Source organism: Mesitornis unicolor, unplaced genomic scaffold (assembly GCF_000695765.1).
Source record: "Mesitornis unicolor isolate BGI_N332 unplaced genomic scaffold, ASM69576v1 scaffold37156, whole genome shotgun sequence".
NCBI classification, from domain to species: Eukaryota; Metazoa; Chordata; class Aves; order Mesitornithiformes; family Mesitornithidae; genus Mesitornis; species Mesitornis unicolor.
The window spans coordinates 2475-21415 of record NW_010192341.1 but is presented as its reverse complement, the minus strand read 5'-3'; the positions used below and the strand labels follow the sequence as shown (position 1 = coordinate 21415).

Genomic DNA, 18941 nt, shown 5'->3' with positions numbered 1-18941 from the left:
AGCTGTTCTTAGCATCTTTTCATTGGCTCCAGTTAAATCACTGGTTTATACCAGCCCACCTGCTCTAACACTTGATTTAATTTAGAAAGAATGACTGCAAAGGATCAAAAGCACTATATTTTACTGAAATACTCTTATATTTTGCTTAAGATGCCCTTTCTGAATCCACTTACAGCAAGTTTTAATCCTCTTCCCATTGTGAATACTCGTAACTTCATCCATACATACCGTGAAGACACCTGGTTTGGCACAGTGACTGCTGGATACCTGAAAAGCTCAACCAACCACCCACGATGAATCACTTCAGCTACAGTCACTGCCACCTTTCTCATGCTCCGAGGTTGCCACTTGAAGGCCATCTATACAGAAGCAGGGTCAGGCAAGAGCCCTGCTTTGCAGCCCATCTTCTGAGATCCTAACCTGTATTTATGATTGTATTCTGTTTTATACAAAATACAATGCTCATATAGTCTTTCTATGGGCTGTGCCTTCGACAACATTTCCTCAAAGCACTCATCTTCTATGTCTTGGGGCCCTTGTCCACTTGATCCCGTAAGCAGACAACCATCTACTAGGCTTTTCCAGTCATCCCACAAACGTGAGGCCTGCCTCAGAAGGAAAGCACCTTGCAGCTTAGATCAGTTCTATCAGTTTTTCCTGGCTTTTCATTAGTGTCCTGATTTGTATTCAGTAAATATATTTTCTTCTACTACCAAGTAGAAAAGCCACATGCATAATGATCAATTCAGAAATGCAGCTGCTTACCTCTGCCAGGTTTCAAAGGAAGCGGTAAAAACAATGTCTATTGCTTCTACTAAAAAAGGCAAGAAAACACATACATACTGTGTGAAAGACGGGCACAGCTAGCAGTCGTCGTGACGTAATGGCAGCCATAGTCACACTGTGGCTGCCTCTGAAAATAGGCTGATGGCAGAAGTACGACCACTCCACAGTCACTGCTCTACAGTGAACATCCCACTGGCTGTTCCACTTCTTCCCTCTGCATCTCAGCATCTTGCATCTGCTGACACAAACCCTGGCTGAGTGTGGTCACAGGAAGCCTGGTAACTGACAGATGGTTTTGAAACATAAATAAACCAGAGATGTTCTTCACCACCAGTAACTAAGGTGGTTGTCACTCTGAAGACTTTTCTTGGTTTTGATTCTTGGTTTCAATTTGCAGCCTAATTTTCCTCTTTTGTATACTATCTTATTTACAGAATAGGCAGCTTAGATTGTTTGTCTGTTTTATTTCTATTAGCAAGGGCTAATCAATGCATAATGCCATATTAGTGAATTTCATTAATTATCCGTTATTGCTGCTAAGTGCCTGTGTCTGACATAAGCATTATTTTATCTTTATTTTGTATAAACCCTTCAGGTACACATTCCAAGTTCCATTGACTGGAATACAGGTGTTTCAAGGGTCTGGGTGGCTGCCAGACCTCTAGAACCAGTTTATCTTTTAAGAATGTAAAGGTGTTCCAGAAGGCTCCAGCCACACTTCTGCACACCACATCACAGGGTAGGAGAAGCAGCTGGTGGTTCCGTACCGCACAACACCCTCCCCCGACACAGTCACCCACAGTACCTCTGTTCTGGAAGACGGAAACAGAATGGTTGTAATAGCAGGCCTATTCTTAGTAAATCTGCATTTCAGTTTCTTGGTTTCACAGTACAGATACTTTCTGATCCCTATTGCTCATTCTATCACATGCTGCAGGACAGATATAGTCTCCAATAGATCTGCTGTCTCCTCTCTCACAGTCAAGAGTATTTGGACAGTTTTGTGTCTGGCTAAGCCTCTGTGCTATTTATTTAGGAGATAATATTGTAGTTTTATGGCAAAACTCTCACAGACATTTGTACTTGAAGAGTAGCTTCCAGATAATGGCAGATTATAAGAATCCTTATCACATCTTCACGGCCCACTGTGACCTGCCTTTTGCAATCCCTAACAAACTGTCGATTAAATCTCTCTTGACAACTGATGCCCCGTGGCAAGCATTGGTCCAGTTGACTCACAGATAAAGAGATTTTTGAAACAAAGTATTCCAGGATTACGAGAAGTTTAATGGCACATCAAGTGTTGCTATAAAAAGTACTTTTGACTGCATGTCTGGTCTCACTGTATTCCATACAGACGCTTTCTCAGGTACTCCAGCTGTGCATCTTTTGTTGACAGAACCATGGAATTCCATTCAAAGTGAGGAATCTGTAGAACAGAATCACACAGTGTTAACATTGGTGTAAGCCACATCCCATCTTACAGCAAAGAAAAGGCCCTTTGATAGCTATTGTTCTCCACTTGAAGATATTTTATCACCTGTGTCCTTCCAAAAGCCAGGCTTATTCCAATACTGAAAAGATTAATTTCTCAATGTAAGATTCTTCATGTAGGTACAGTCAGTTTGCCTCCAAAAAGCAGCAGAGTTGCAGAGATGTAAAGCAGATGCCCACACAATACAGGCTATGACAACTCCATTACACTACCTCCCACCTTCTGAAACCCAAATCAAGAGAATAATCCCAGGTCACTATAGCTTGTAATGTTAATGTATCAGACTGGAATGGATTATCAGTAGCCTAACATTTACTGTCAGGGCAATATAAGAAAGGATGATTATCCCGTTTTAAAAATAAGAAATAGAAAAAACAACAAAAAACCACACAAAAACAAAAAACCCAAACTTCAGCTTTAAGATGGATTCCAGCTAAAATTAGAGTAGGTGAGTAATTATACATACAGGAGAATCTGCATTCATGAGCTTCCATTTCCCAAATGTTTCTACGCTGGTGGCTGTGAATTATCTCTGGCCACCAGTCTTCCCTGCCACAGCACTATCACTGCAGCAGGCAGACAGCATCCATAGCCCATCTTGCAGCTGCCCTAAGTGTCTCTAACACTCGAGAAGGGTACATTGAAACTTGTTCTAGTGTAAAAATCTTTGGTGAATTGAACGCAGATTCTCATTTAATTTTCAGTCAGGCTACATTGTGATTGCAAGTTTGCCTGCAGCAAGGTAAGACTGAGATCTTTCGACTTCAGTTTTGCCACAGCCACTTTCAGAGAAGGTTCAAGTTCTATGGAGTCCTTACACCATCTTGAGAACAGCTTGGAATTTCCCTTCCTAAAACAAAAAATTGCTCTCACCTAGTTTTATTAGTTAAAAGAACATACTATCTTTAAATCTGCTGCAAGAAAAGCATATCAATCTGCACTATCAGTGCAACCAAGAAAGGACATAAAATACTGCTCACCTGAACTACCTGGTACCCCAGCATTTCCAAGTGTCGTTTTCTCACTGCAGGTTCTCCTTTCAGGTGACGTGAATCTTTGCTAAAAGCTTTTGAATCAAGAAATTCCAAGGCAATTCTGCAAACAACAAAAACCAGCATTTAATTTCAGGTCTTACCTGAATAGCAAGAAGTGGTATTTCTAGTCCACTATTGATAGTTGCAGCAAGACTATTACTAGATAAACCTGACAGTTCATACGAAAAGAAAATTAAACAACTTCCTGAAGCAAGACAAAACATTTTCCTCATATTTATCCAGGGATACTTGAACTTCACATGATTTAGAAAAAACATTTCCTTCCTGCACCTGTTTTTGCTCAAGTGGCAAAAACAGCTAACCAGCATTTGCAAGGCTTACAGTTGAAGAAGTGGGAGGAAAACAATATTCCAACCTCAGAAAACATATTTCTACAATGCCCTGTCTGCCCTGGTGTACTGGGACTGCCTTGGATGGAGCTACTTGTCTTCACAGCAGCCTTTATGCTGCTGGGTATTGGATCTGTGACCTAAACAGCGCTGGTAACACACCAGTATCTTGGCTATTGCTGAAGAGTGCTCGCACAGCATCAAGGCCACCTTTGTTTCTCACTCTGCCTCCACAGTGTATAGGCTGGTGTCGGCAAGAGGTTGGGAAGGGGACACAGCTGGAACCTCAACTGGCCCAAGTGATATTCCACACCATACAACATCGTAATCAGCAGTAAAACAGGGGGAAATTTTTCTGAAGTAGCCATTGCTCTAGCATTGGTCTGCTGGCAGTGAATGCCTGTATTTGCATCAATTGTTTTCCCTTTTTATTTTATTCTTTCTTCTCTTCACTTATTAAACTGTCTCAATTGCAACCCAGGAGCTTTTTTCCTCACTTTTGCCTTTCAGATTCTCTCCCTCATCACACTGTAGCAAGCGAGCAACTGGGTGGGAACTCAGTTGCCAGCTGGGGTCAATCCAACACACCTAGGGAGGCTAAACCTCATAAGGCTCTGGAAAAAGAAACAGAAAAATAAATAGCTTGGGGTTGCAACAACCATTTAGGACATAAGCATCAAAAAACTAGTCTAAGCTTGATCTAAACTTGGAAGTGCTAACATGCAAGAATTCAATGGACTAACCTCTGAGCTCCTGGTGGCAGAGCCTTTCTCCCTCCATCCTTGATGTCATGTCTCAAGTGTATTCCCTCCACACCATCCAAAGGTATATTCTGAGCCATATAGGAAAGAGGCTTTTTATTTTCATCCAGAACACACTCAAAATCTGTGAGAAAACACAACAAACCTGTTTACTGACAAAAAAGTGAAAGAATATGATCTGTAGAGTGTTTACTTCTAGAAAAACTAAAGTGATAACCATAATTAGAGATACCCAACACTATTTATATTACGCAGAACTTTTTAGAAACTGTGTGTTATACAGCAATTTCTTCTTTGCAGTATCTTGTGGCCCCATGCCCAGGGGCTTCCTAAATCTTGGTGACAGTTTCAGAGGTCTCCATAATACTACTTAAAAGATTAACTTCTCACCTATTTTATAGCAGTATGGTGTGAGAACAGATGTTCTTGCATAATGGCTCCCCCCTAAGATCTCTGTCAGCATTCTGTGAACATGCTGTCGCAGGGGATTTATTCGGCTATTGCCTACAAAGACGAAATAAAGAATTCACACGTCAAAACTTCCACAGCCAATGTTTTGAAAATAGCATTTTGTAACACTGCGTTTTTGACAGCCAGCCTACTGAATTAAAGCTTTTCCACAGATCCCTGGTGTTATTCCATCATAATTCAGAGACCACGTGATCATCTTTTGGGTGGAAAATGGCAGGTGCATGAACTTCAAATCTGGAGTTTGCATCTCAAGATTCTTCCTTATCCACATACAATAAATACTTTAAACCAACAGGTGACAGCTGAAAGTTTGTTTGCTTTTAATCATGCTTAGACACTTAAAGTAGTATTTTACTTATTTTGCATCTGTCACTTCTCTGTCTGTTGCAGATTTTTTAACACCTTGCTCCATTAAACATCTTCAGTCTCTGAGATAAAGCAGCTGAGTTCAATGGATAGCAAAGCAGATCTCCTCTGTGAGAATTAGTGGAGGAGATCCCGAGTTTACATTGACTGATCACTACTCTGAAATACCTCAGCTGCTACACTTGATCACTGGCCTACTTCTCCATCTCTCATCCTTGATGTATCTTGATTATTTCAAGGACGGTGACAGCAGTGAGTTCAAAAGGAGGCAGCAAAAATATTAATCTTAAAAAAACTCAAGTCAAATGTTCAGTATTGTAAGTGAAGCAGGGAACAAAGCAACCCATTTCCTCCAGTAGACAACCTTAATGATCCTCTTCCTGCCTCTCCATCCTCCATGCCATATACCTATTTCTATGTATGTAAATGTTATTTCTTATGAAGAAATATCCCATCTCTGTCACATTAATTCTCATGAGGAAAACTGCTTTGCTCTCTGTCACACTACTAAGCAGTTGCACTTTTCAAGAACGCATCCTCAGCAAAGAGTAGGGCGTGCCTTTCTGAGCTTCTATTGTGTGCTAGTGGCACCATGACATTTTTAGAAGTGTCCAGCAGACTGCTGAAAACAGGCTATTACTACGTAAAAGGACAGCTTTTCCTCTCCTACATTACTTACAGAAGACACGTTGGCAGTAGTGCTCGTGGAACCAAGGGATGTGAAACTCGGGGCATTCCAGACAGACTGCTCTGTTCAATTTCATGAGCCGCATGCAGACTCTTTGCTTTAGGGTATCAGGTAGGACTGAGTTAAACAAAATAAAAAGGTGTGAACAGAAATGTGAAAAATCCAACACACTGAACTAAATGGATACCTCTGAATTCTTTACCAGAGATGCAAGTATCTGTATAATATGGCATTTATAAAATAAAAGGGTTCTCAAAATCTCTGAGGAAAAACACGAAAAATAAGTTTTGCTCAATGTTAAGAACAGCAAGGCAGAAGAAAGAAGCATTTTAAACTCTCATCTATCATTTAACTTTTAATGAAGTGGTTGAAGGCAAAATGGTAACAGTACATTGACGGTGAACACGTGCAGGTAGAACAAAAACAATCAGACAAACAATCAGTCTTTTTATTTAGTGAGAAGAGACCGCTAGGACTCATTTCTTGTGGACAAGAGTCCCACATTATTGCTTGAGCTTTGTGCCTATTTCTAGTAATAAACACCACTCTCAGGTTATTTTTTTCCAGTAAAATGGAAGAATTATTAAATACTGAATGCAGAAAGTTGACTATAAAATTTGTTTCAAATTAGCTTCTCTCATCTGCAATACAAGCCTATACTTTTAAAACAAAGCACAAATTTTTCTTCATTCCTTCCCTTTTAGCACTCAAATAATGCCTAGATTATATAGAAGGGTCTTTCCAGAAAAATGAATAATTTAAAGTGTAATTCTACTTCTCAAGTGATACATAGGTCCACAAATCCATTTTATGCCAAATGCTACATAATCAAATCCATCAGAGAACTAGATATCTACCTTCAAGTTGAGCATCCAATTCGCTCAGGAAAGAAACATTAAATATCCTCTTTATTAGAACTGGAGGAAAATACCCAGCCACTGCCAAAACATGACCAAGCAGCACTAAGTGGTAAGTTTCAAAACAACCTTTAAAAAACAGACAGAAATCCATATTAACACATGACCTAAAGTTGAAAGGATTTGCAATGCCCTCCCCCAGCCTCCCAAATCATCTAAGTTTCTCTCTTAACGTACTAAAGGAACACACAGGCAGATTGAGGACTACCTCTGCTAACTGCACCAATGCGTAATGTAAGTCTTGCTGGGTCTTTGCAGGAAGAAAGTAATTAGTCCTAAAAAAGGTAATGCCATAATTTTTCAGTAGACAGCAAATTTTCAGAGTTCTGTGAGGCTGTACCATCGATCAAAAAAATCCAAAACCGTCTGTACACATTTCCTCTACAACTCAGCCATTTCTTTGTGATGAATCACAAAATGTATTCTGTCCCCAGATGATGCTTCCTTGGGGAACACACAACAATTCTACCCACTAACAGCACAGTGAATTAATCAGAATTTTCACTTGCTTTTTACTAAGCTCAAGATACCTTGCTAGTCCCTTATCAACACTAATTTTTACAGGTGAAATGAAGCTAGAAAATCCAACAAACACATATGTTGAATCTTTGCTGTGGTTTAACCCCAGAAGGCAGAATATTAGTAGTAACATACACACACACCTTTTTCTTTGCTTAAAAAAATGCCATTCTATTCCCGTTTTTATTCAGTACCAACAGTATCTTCCAATGATACTCATTTATTTGGTGCCAGAATATCTTTGCACTTACTCAAGTCAGAAGTAAGACGTTGGATACAACTCTCAAAGAACTCTTCATTGGTAGGAGGGTCATAATTCAGAACAGAGAAAAGGAAGAGAATAAAAGAGATTTCAAAGGGGTGGATCTGGGGAAAAACAAAAAGACATTCTAAATTACGACACCGCAAAATATCATAATATTGCTTTGCAATAAAAAGGGGTTTTATAATTCATTCAGAATTGGAAAATTTAAGACTAGATTAAGTATTTTCTAATTTTGTTATTGTCAACTCTTCCTGAAGAGCAATACATTAAAAAAAAGAAAAGCAGAAGTCATTAAAAGTCATTAGCAGCTATGGCTATAACTCAAAATCTGTAGATTTTAAGATCCAAGGGTTTCTGTACACTTAAGACTTTAGGAAGGTTTTCGAAAGGTTTTCCATTAAATGCTCTTAAAGAAACTAAACTGTCATGTAATAAAATCTAAGATCTATATAAATACTAGATTGAGAAGGAGAAAAAAGAAAACAAAGAACAAAACTGTAGCAAGAAAACACAGTAATTTTGACCAAAAAGACAGGCTATTGTGGAAATCCCCACAGGAATCAGCAAGGTAAAAATATACACCATGTGATGTGACCATTTGTAGAAAAACTGTAAAAAAATATTTAAGATGGTCAAATGTAAATCTGAATGCAAAGGATTATGGTTGACCTAACAATGACTAAACAATAAAATAAGAAAGGAAAATTAAAGAGAGATATACATGGAAAGCAAAATAGTGTTGGGCAAACACAGAAAAAAGATGAGCTCCCAATCAGGTACACCGAACAAAACTCTTAGAAACACTGTGTGGTTTGTGCTCTGGAACACTTTAACTACCAACCTGCCTTTCTTACTGAATAACGTACAGCAGATAGAAGAACTGTCATACCTTGTCTATATTTTCCACCGTCACAGAAGCTATCCTGTCAAGTAAAGAAGGACAACGGTGGTCTGTTTTTATGAGAAAAAAAGACAGCTGTAATACATTTGCCGATGTTATTTGGTCTATCAAGCGCTGACACATGGCCACAGTTTCCTCACTGAGGACTTCTTCAAGCCACTCTCCATTCACATGTGTAAGTTCTTCCAACAGAAGATTTAAGTTGTTGGCTTTCTGAAGCCGCTCAAATCCACAGACATTTAGTTTTTGCAGAAGCTTTGCACATAGCTCAGAACTGTTTTGCCAGTGCAACTGGTCATAATGATTCCATTTGACAAGAGCTGTAGCAATGCCATTCAACTGCTGGAGACTGCACTGAGGCAGAACTGCTGCTGCTTTGTTTAGAATTATTTCCTCCACTTGAGAGGAAGGAAGCATGCCCAGAACACGGATTATTGCAGCAGTATCAGCAGGTCTGACACTAGATTTTAAAAATCTGGAAGAGACAGAAATAAAAACAGACCATCAGTACTGACAAAGTAGGAATATTAAAAAAAAACCACAAAACCAAATAAATTACATACTTGAAAATTCTGTTTTAAGTCAAAAGCTGCACATCAAATGTAAAGTAGGATATTAACAACATAGTAGAAATTCACACAGTGACTACCATCTTTTTTCATTTATTTCTTCCTCCTAATTTATTCAAAATTGAAAAAGGGAAGACGACAAGGAGCATCTCAGTCAGCTGGTCAGGCTTCAAGTGTTACTGATAAACACAGAAGTCCTTAGTAAGGGCAGAAGGTCCACCTCTGTTAACAGGGTCCATGGCTTTCTCAGACTAGATAATTTCTGTGATTTCTGTCCTGGGTTCTGAGGTGCCAGAGCAATATGAAGGCATCATCCACAAAAAACACGTATAGCCACGGCACTGCACTCCTACAGAGGCTGAGCAATGGAAGCAACAGTGGCAGATGTCTTCTTCCACGATTCCAGAAACCTTTTCCCTTTCTACGTTGCCCCTGCACAGGCCAGAGAACCTGGGAGTTTTTCAATCAAAAGGACAGCACTTCTGCTTCACGCCTTCACTTGTCCCAACCACGGCATTCTTACTGTGTATTTTTCATTACTTGTTCATTCAAACATCAAGGACATGAATACCTACCCTTTCTATAAAGTACCAATCAAAATTTCCTGTTTGATGTCATTATATTGCAGCAGCCAAGGGGTGAGGGGAAAAAAAAATCTATTTTTAAAAGGTATCATATCTATTAGCAAATACTATTGGGTCTACAGCCAAGAAAATATCCACTTCCTATCCCCTGATTTATATGTTTAATAGAATCAAATACTTGTAACAGTTTGTCACTTCTTCATATTTTATGGAAACAAAATAATTTAACATCTTAGCTTGTTATTTAAAATATTAACTAGACAACTGTTTACTACGTAAATAGTTACAGTTCCAAGAACTCACACTTACCCAAATAGTAACGTTTTTAGTTTGGCAAAGAGCTCCACATTATGACAACGTAACACCACCAAGTACTGTGTTAACTTTACCAGCTGTAGCACATGATAGCTATCCAAGTGTTTGTGCAGAACAGAAGCCATTCTGAATACAAAGAGAAAAAAGTACCATGGTGTTATGTTAATAGAGAAGACACTGCAAAATCCAACATCCCACATGAAGAAAGGGTGTCCCGTGGTGCACAGTACCTAGGTGGAGGATGGCACACACCTGCATTCCTCTCCACCTCAGTTTTGAGAGTGTTCCACAAAGACACAACTGCCTCTCTCCACTTAGTGAACTGCAAAATTAAAGCCCTCATCACAGCAAAACACCTACTTCACTTGAATAATTTCTGTTGCAAATTTTACCATCAGTTAGAGTGGACTGAGAATGGGATAACAAGAACAGCATCAATTCACCTGGTCTTCCCTTTAATACCACTCTGCTCCACAGTACTACTGTCCTTTTTCTTCCAAGGATCTATTTGGTTCATACAATTACATTCAATCTAGTTATTGTGCACAACCTGCATTTAACTCTGTTGTATCTGTGACATACCTGATCCCACATCTTTTCAGCCCCAAACTGCTTTTCCCTTCATTGTATTAAATATATTACCTTTCCCTATACACAACAGTTTACAACTGCAGAAAATTTGGTTCTTAAAAATGCAAGACTTAACAGTTCAAAGTAGGGCACAACAACTTCTGAAGAAAAAAGTTCACATCAGTAACAGGATCTTCCAGACAGGATATATTCTGTGCAACTTATTATATTCTCATTTGTCTCACTAGTTTACAGTAATTGTCAGAGGCTGAGTTTACTCAAACAGGATCACATATTTGTGAATAGGCCAAAACTTGTATTACATGCACTTGGTCGGGTTGAAATGCCCTTCTATGAAATTCCTAAATTGCTTCAATTACTTCTGGGTCAAATCTGTGATATTCCAAAATCTGTAATAGCTAATTATATAAACAGTGACAGACATTTGGGTGCAAGTGACACACTCTCCACTCCCAACTTGCTGGATATTATCTAGTTTTCCATACTAAATTAAGTAGTTTACCAAGAGAATACAACTTCTTAGTAGTATAAAAAAAATTACTTTTCGAGTAGGTAAGAATTTCTGCATTTCATTTTCTGCATTGTCTTCAGTATTACCAGCACTTGGTGACTGCTAAATTCCTCTGCCATGTGCACTGCAGTTGCTAGCAACCTAGAGAAGAAAAGACATATTTTCCACATTATTTTTTTTTTTAAGTTTTAAATCTCCGGCAAAGACTGCAGGTACCTCATTTGTCTAGGAGAGAAAGAACCAATAGATTACTTCAGAAAATACAGGAAAACAAATCCCTCCCAGACTAGAAACTTTTGTTCTGTGGATCCTTTTCTAAACAGTTGATCTGTATGGCACAAAGAGATGTGAGTGTGTTAGATCAGTACATGTTGCTGTGATGCTAGAAACCAGCAAATCCAACAACTCTGAAGATAGACAAGAACTAAAGAAGGTTCTCCAAGACATGAAACAATTCACAATCAATCAGCAGGCTACAGATAATAGAATCAAACGTAAGTTGAACTGGTTCTGGGGCAAATAAAGTCAATGACTTTTTCTACCTCACACTGATTTTTACCAACAATAAAAGAAATCTTTAAAAAAAATCTAGGACAAGCTTTTAGAACTAAGTCAGCTATGGCAAAACCAACACAGGCTTGCAGTATATCCAGATCTCTGAGTAGAGGCAAACGTTCACAACGAAAAGTCTGTAAATATGACTAATTGTAATTAATATAGCAAATTCTGCCTCAAACTGCAGACTTTGAGAGACCCATGACTAATACCACCCTCAGATAGGATTTTGTAGCATAAGAAAAACAGGCAGAGGAAAATCTGTCACAGTACTATGCTCTAACTGATAAATAAATGCTGAAGTGTTCCCTGTTGATGACCTTTTATATAGAATAGAATGTACACCAAACTGAGATAAGACAAGACTCGGGCTCTTTCAGCTACTGCCAGCTTAAAAAGGAAAAAGCAACACATACCACTGCATATATTTCTCAGTGGAAAGACAAAAAGATTTTTTAGTACCATCCACTGTGAAAGGAAGGCTGTGGTCTAAGAGAGCTACAACATGGCCTTGCATAACAGCACTCACATACCCCTTGATTACTGGATCCAGCTTTCTATGCAATTGTTTTAAGACACACTGCTATTTTCGTAATGAAACAATACATTGCTACAAAGTTACAAGTAGGAAACCTAATGCTCAGTTCACAGATGGGCTCAAAAACTCCTCCAAACACCGGTACCTTTTTAATTTCTGTGCAAGACTAAGTATATATCATAGATAAGACAAAACTGTTAATAAACTTACCTTTCTCTTACCTTGGATTCTGCCATAGGCCCAAGAGTAAAAAATAATTTTGTAAAGGTTTCAGGATCATAACAATCATCTATAGTTTCAGACAGCAGCTGTTTAGCAACCAAGCGGAATTCGGCGTTGTCAAAACCCAGCTGCTCATACAGTCCAAAAATAAGATTAACACTGTGTATATCAAGATGGGAGGCACTTTTAAGGAAAATCTTGTTGCATTTTTCTAGCAATGGATGATATCTCAGTTTAACATTTTGAAGAAACTGTAGTATTCTTTTGGCATAGCTGAAGTGGACTTCATCCTTTTCTTCCAAGAGCTGTCCGGTCTTGTCTAGTAATCGATCTCGAAAACTCTGTGAGATAACATCAGATATGCTGATCATCAAAACTGACAAGATCCTGAAAAAATTAAAAAGATTTTACAATCGCACATTGAACATGGTAAGTAATAAATTTTAGATTTCTTCAATAAACTACGCAAATAAAGGAATATTAAGTCAGGGTGTTGCTGGCTTCTGCGTAAAAGCGATTTTTAAATCTAACACAAAAAAAACCCAGATAAGCAAAACCCATTTCTCCTACTAAAGTAAAAATTCTGCTTTCAAAGAATTTCTCAAACAATTGGGATTTTTCAACCATCCCTTACAAAGTTGTATGCCATGAAAATGTTTGCCCAAGGCAAGAACCTGATTTGCCCAATTCAAATTTGCAAAAAGATCTTTATATTTCAATGGAAACTAAAGAAACCCAAACAATTCTCAAGCGACAGAACAGGGAGAAGTCATCATCACTCCTAAAGAATCACTTCCTAAGGGAATAAAACTGATGACCACAGGGAGAATAATTTCTGTAAAGAAATGCAAACCCATTCAATGAGATTCACAAGCAGGTTCCTCACATGTGCAAAAACACATGTTGGGACTGCTGGTGCTGTACAAAGCAGAAAAAAAAGAAGAGCAGCCTTTGCTATAATGGCCCAAGGGGAACAAAAGCAAGAAAAGGAAGCTTGGACTTCTTTGACAAGGGACAGATTTTAAGTAATTTTAACATTATGGTAAAGCACTAGGCACGCCAGCAAGAGAACTGATTAATTCAACTTGCCCCCTCCCAAGAAATGCCCTGAAGGTAAATAAAAATAACATTGCTTTAAGACTCCTTATTGCTACTCACAATAGTAAACTAAATCCATGTCGTAGTAGAGAAACTATCAATGTTAAGGAAGAAAAACATATTCTGGTGAGTCAATAGCCTCTAAATTCTCAAAAATGTCCATGTAAAATTTAGAATCAGGATAAAGCAATATCTGCTGGTTTTCCACTGTAAGTAGAACATAGTTTTAAGTGTTTAAACTGGTTGTAAAGAAATTCTTCACAAAATCATTGGGAAAATGCATTCACCTAAGCAGACCTGTCCATGAAAATCAACGCACAAATACAAATCGCCTCTTTCCCACAAACCCCAGACTGAAGAAAAGCAACTCCACATGAGCAAAAGGGAAAGCATTCAGCACAGGCAGTCCAACAATTGTGATATATTGCTTCTCCTGCTACTCAATTTCATTCTAATGCTTACCTTATATCCTCTATAGAATCCAGTTTCGTGTCCACGACATGAGCTATTTTGCCAATTAGAGGACTGAAATGTCCGTGTTTCTTGTGTAAACACAGTGCAAACTTAGACAGAGCTGGCAAACTAAGCCTGTCAAGACATCAAAGGCAGACAGAATATTTACCTTTTATTTCTAGTGAATAAAGACCAAAATCTACTTCAATAATTATATAAAAGACAAGGCTATATTCAAATTACAAAACAAGGAAACAAAACATCTAAGCATTTTCTATTTAGTCACCTACAGTGATATCTAGGTATTTCATATTAGAGCATATTGTGCATACGTAGCACCACAAAAATCAGTTGTTCTTCATTTGACCAGACCAGTGTAAGAAATCCACAAAGATTACATCCTTAAGCAATGATGTGAAATAGCTAAAATGAATGTCAGCATTTTATTACCTGAATGTCATTTTGTGTTCAAGCTACACTGAATTTATTTATTTGCCAAGATGCTGGTGCCAAGAGTGACACTAGCTGCTGCCATTAACCTAAGATTAAAGAATGAAAATTATAACTAAAAAAAACCCAACCCGCAAAACAATCAAAAAATGCACAAAGGGAAAATGTCAAAATGTTTTAATACAAAAGGTTTTTACTAAAATTGAGATGAGCAGGGTTCTAACAACTTTCTAAGAGCTGGACAGCAAGCACTAAAATAGAACTGTAAATATGAAAGCTTGCAATTTAGATCAAACACAAATTTACACAGACAGTATTTCAAAATCTTAAATGTCGGTCCCCATTGCTGCAGTATCTGAATCTCTCAAGCATCAAGTCCATGAATACTCAAAACCTACATATGTATAATTTCCAAAACCTTAAAAAGTACAACTGATATTTAAAATACTCACAAAATGTTTAAAGCATCTCATAAATACTCTTCAAGAACTCTGTGTAGCCTCACATGAAGCAAATGCAACTTACTGTAAATTGCAACTTACAATTTTCACAAGGCATAGTAGTACAGTACTTGCCTTTCTAATCTTCTCCATGCTTCCATAACAAGCACTTCTGCTAGAGAATCGTGGTCTTCAACACTGAGCCTTCAGAAGAAACACGTAATAGTTTGAAGTTTGCTTCAAAAGTTATGAAGAAATAAGACATATCTCCTTTAATTATTTATCATAATCTTTTACTTTTCTATCACTCCCTCTATTCAAACAGATTATAAACATTTGTGCACTAATAATCGTAACTCTATTTACTGGGAGTGCAACCGATCAGTTCTGCCTGCATGTCATAAACTGAGGCACAGGACATTAAGTTGTCTGGGTCACAGATTCATAGAGAAGCTGGGACAGAGCAGTCTCCCAGACTCCTTATAGGCCAGCTTTGTAGTCAAAATTCCATCTTTCCATAAACAAATATAAAATGTATAGATGTAGAATTCAATATAATGCTGCTTACCTCAGAATACTATACAGGGTGTCCACTATGGCCTCATCTTCCATGTGTTCCACCTTGTTTTCTGCTAAAACGCAAAGGGTAAGGAACTGAGAGTGATTTCTTATGTAGTCATTAGTCCTTAAGAGAAGAGGCCTCTTCTTTTGCAATCGCCACAGCATGTTCAATGCATTTCCCACGTGCTTCTCAGAAAGCTTGGCCGTGTTCCTTCCAACAAGACTGAACACTTCATCTTCATGGGTACAGTTATTTATCTGGCTCAAAAGCAGATCGCTACTCAGAGTGCGAGCTTGGTAATGTCTCAGGGTAAACAAGCAAGCCTGCCTCAAACAAAGCATTTTGCTATGCTTACTAGCTATCTTTGCAGCATCCGGAAAGATTCTTCTTTCACTTGTAACAGTAAACCATGTTACAAAGAACAAACTCAAGTATTTAAAAAAGATAAAATAATTTTTCTTTCATCCCATATGGTCATTGTATTAAGAATTCAATTCTGAGGTACCTGTAATGAAACAGAATTAAAGAAAAGTACAGTCATAACTACTAGCTAAAAATCAATTGTCTCTACCTTTTAATTTTCTGAGTAAGGTAAGCTTGAGAAGAACCAAACCCTGGATTCTCTTCAGAGAAGCTCCCAACAATGAACACTGACATACTCACAAGCACTAAGAAAAGTTAGTCCATTTGCTAAGTTTTCAAATTTAGAAACTTGCTTTTAAAAGGTACACGTGCTGTCATGCTACTACTGAGAAGACAAAGCTGAGCTTTTTAACATGCAGGTGCTGCATGACTAAGCCAAGTGAGGCTTGCTCTCACTAGGCCACTCCATAATCCCAAACTGGGGTCCAGGAACTGCCAGAAGATACAACTATTGGTGGTAAAAGTAAGTGAGAAGGCAAGAGCTCCTGAGCTGGCACGACTGGATTCCTCTGCCTCTGTATACGCATCCACCCCACAGTGGTATCTACTATACCCTCTCTATGAGCCTCTCCCAGAGTTTCCTTTCCACTCTGCTCTCTTTAGTATGGGGGTCCATGTCTTGTAAATGCATGAAGCTTTTGGTATGTTGTTCCTAGTCAGGAAGGTTGACTAGCTTTGTAATATCAGATATTTATCAGTTACAATGCATCACCTGAATTCACCCACTGCACAAAAGAAAAGCAACCCGATTCCCCAAATTACAGTGGAAGTTACAGCCTTATCTATTGAAATTTGGTAAGTATTCATTTCTCTTAATACATCCTCTGATTTGTACACAGTGCTAACAACTATGTGTTCTACAACCTACAAAACTGGTTCCTAGCTGCAGAACAAAAACCACTGGTGTACGTCATGGTACACCAAAAAAGACTAACCAAATTATCTTAACTCAAAGATCATGGAAAAGTCTAGAAGTCTCACTTTAGGAGATACAAACATTAACATCAAAAATTATCAACATGCCATACCTTCGGCAAACTTGAATGCTCTTCAGCTGTAGGCATGATTCCACCAGTGTAACATTATCAAGATGACAGCAGCAGCACACACTAGGCCTACCGAGAAATAAACCACCACCTCATTTGAGCAGTCTACGAAAGGTACTGAAATAATTCCACAAAACTGTATATAGCTGAGTTTCTTTTGATGTCTGTACAATAGAAGGCTTCAGACAATAAAAATTCATATGACTTATTGTACAACACTGCTGTCACTGGGGCAGATACAAGGAAAACGAAAATGAAGTCATTTTAATTTACGATCTGTTATAATATGAAATATTTTATTCCCTATACAAAATGAAAGCATACAAAAGCAAAAGGTATACATCTTCCAGGTATTATGTATTAAGTACCTTTTTTAATAACAATTTGCTTTACAGGCCCTTTTCAGAGATTACTTCTATTGCTTCTATTTGTTCCATACAATAGTTGTCTTTACAAAGAATTTATTCCACTTTAGCACTGAGAAAAATTGTGTTGTATTATTTATTCCATGTAATCTGCATAAAAAGGTATTTTTGGCTTTTGTATCTTAGTATGCAGCCACATGCTTTTGTAAGTAGCTGGGACTTCTTACAAGATTTTATAACGTATATTAAAGGAACTAAAATACAGACCAAAGGTTGGTCAAGCCACTGTTAAATCACGACCTAGTAATCTTACACAAAGTCTTAAGTACTAAATTAACCACATTCATCAGACAGTTTGACAATTTTTTTACCCCCCAGATTTCCCAGTTAATTAAAAATACTTTCTGTTCCCTTTTGCCACGTGTGACACACGTCCCTTTTGACACATGTGGATGGAGCAAATCAGATACAGTGACAATAATCAAAAGCAGAAGTGACTGTTCCACCAACAGCTTCTAAGCAGAAGCCACAAGAGAGTTATCAGAATTATTGAACTATACAAACTACCTCCTTTAAAGAGAGAAAAAGCATCTCCCCTCTGATGACATGCTACTAAAGCACAGCTTGAAAACCAGCACAGATTTTTAACCTTTTTGTACGACCATGTCCAGAGCCCTAGCTGCAAATGAACAGGTGTTTTTCCTTGATACTGTTTAGAGAACAAAGACAGCATCAGACAAACATCTTTAAGAGAACACTGATATATTTAAACTTGTTTTTAAGATTTCATGTACTGAATTATATAACATTAAACAAAGGCTTTTTATTAGTGTATTTTTGCCTTGCTTACTGTTCCTCTATTTTCACATGTCCATCCAATAGAAAAAATAATTACAATTTCAATTCACATTTACTCCCCACAGTACTGGCAAGCTAAGCTGCCAGAAGACACGACTACTTAGATACCTGAGAACATAAAAACTTCAACTCAAATAATTTCCTTATAAGCCCCGGTAACACATCCTTTCTCCTTGTGCTTCAGTGGACCTTGCATCCCCTATCCTAATGACTGGGAACCAAGATCTCTGTCTAAAACAGCCTGCAGGAAGTTTCCAAATATTTCTATTTCTGGAAGGTATTTAGCATGTGAAGTGATTTACCACAAACTTGTATGAAATTTTTAATTGCAATTAATTCTAATAGCATTTAAAAAGGAAATCAATAGGAAATGTTGGATGTTTTGAAACTTACATAGATTAAAAATAGGAAATTTGCATCTACTTAAAAACTATTTCTAAAGTGTTCTACTTACCATGCAAAATACACACTGAAAGAACATGAAATTCTTTAAAATAATGTCCTATCAGTTGAAACACAAGAAGCATTTTCAAGGCTGTACCACAAACTACAGTGAGCCAGGAAGTCTTCCACAAAGGAGAAAATGTGGACATCCGCCGCTCCCGAAGTATAAAAAGTGTTAAAGATATACAATAACTAAGTGTTGAGAGCTGCTGGTGCGGTACAGGGTGTTTTCCACCTGTCCGCTAGAGCCACCTCAGTTTTCGTGAGCCGTGTTGTGGGCAACACAAGATCCCAGCCACACGGGTACCACCGGCGGGGCCTACCTCCTCTGCCTTTGCCCCGCACCTCCGGGGCTGCCGCTGTG

The 18941-nt window shown here is 38.1% G+C and overlaps 1 protein-coding gene across 1 annotated transcript; it reads right to left on the bottom strand.

Annotated features, from left to right (window-relative positions):
- Window positions 1-2125: 2125 nt before the first annotated feature.
- Window positions 2126-15782, bottom strand: FASTKD1 (FAST kinase domains 1). Its single transcript, XM_010187058.1, has 15 exons — window positions 15448-15782; window positions 15015-15083; window positions 13999-14124; window positions 12427-12825; window positions 11154-11264; window positions 10016-10147; window positions 8542-9028; window positions 7639-7753; window positions 6809-6937; window positions 5939-6068; window positions 5884-5885; window positions 4817-4930; window positions 4409-4550; window positions 3262-3376; window positions 2126-2215 (listed from the first exon to the last, which is right to left on the bottom strand). Exons 1-15 carry the CDS (start codon window positions 15780-15782, stop codon window positions 2126-2128), a joined length of 2496 nt encoding a protein of 831 aa, XP_010185360.1.
- Window positions 15783-18941: the final 3159 nt, after the last annotated feature.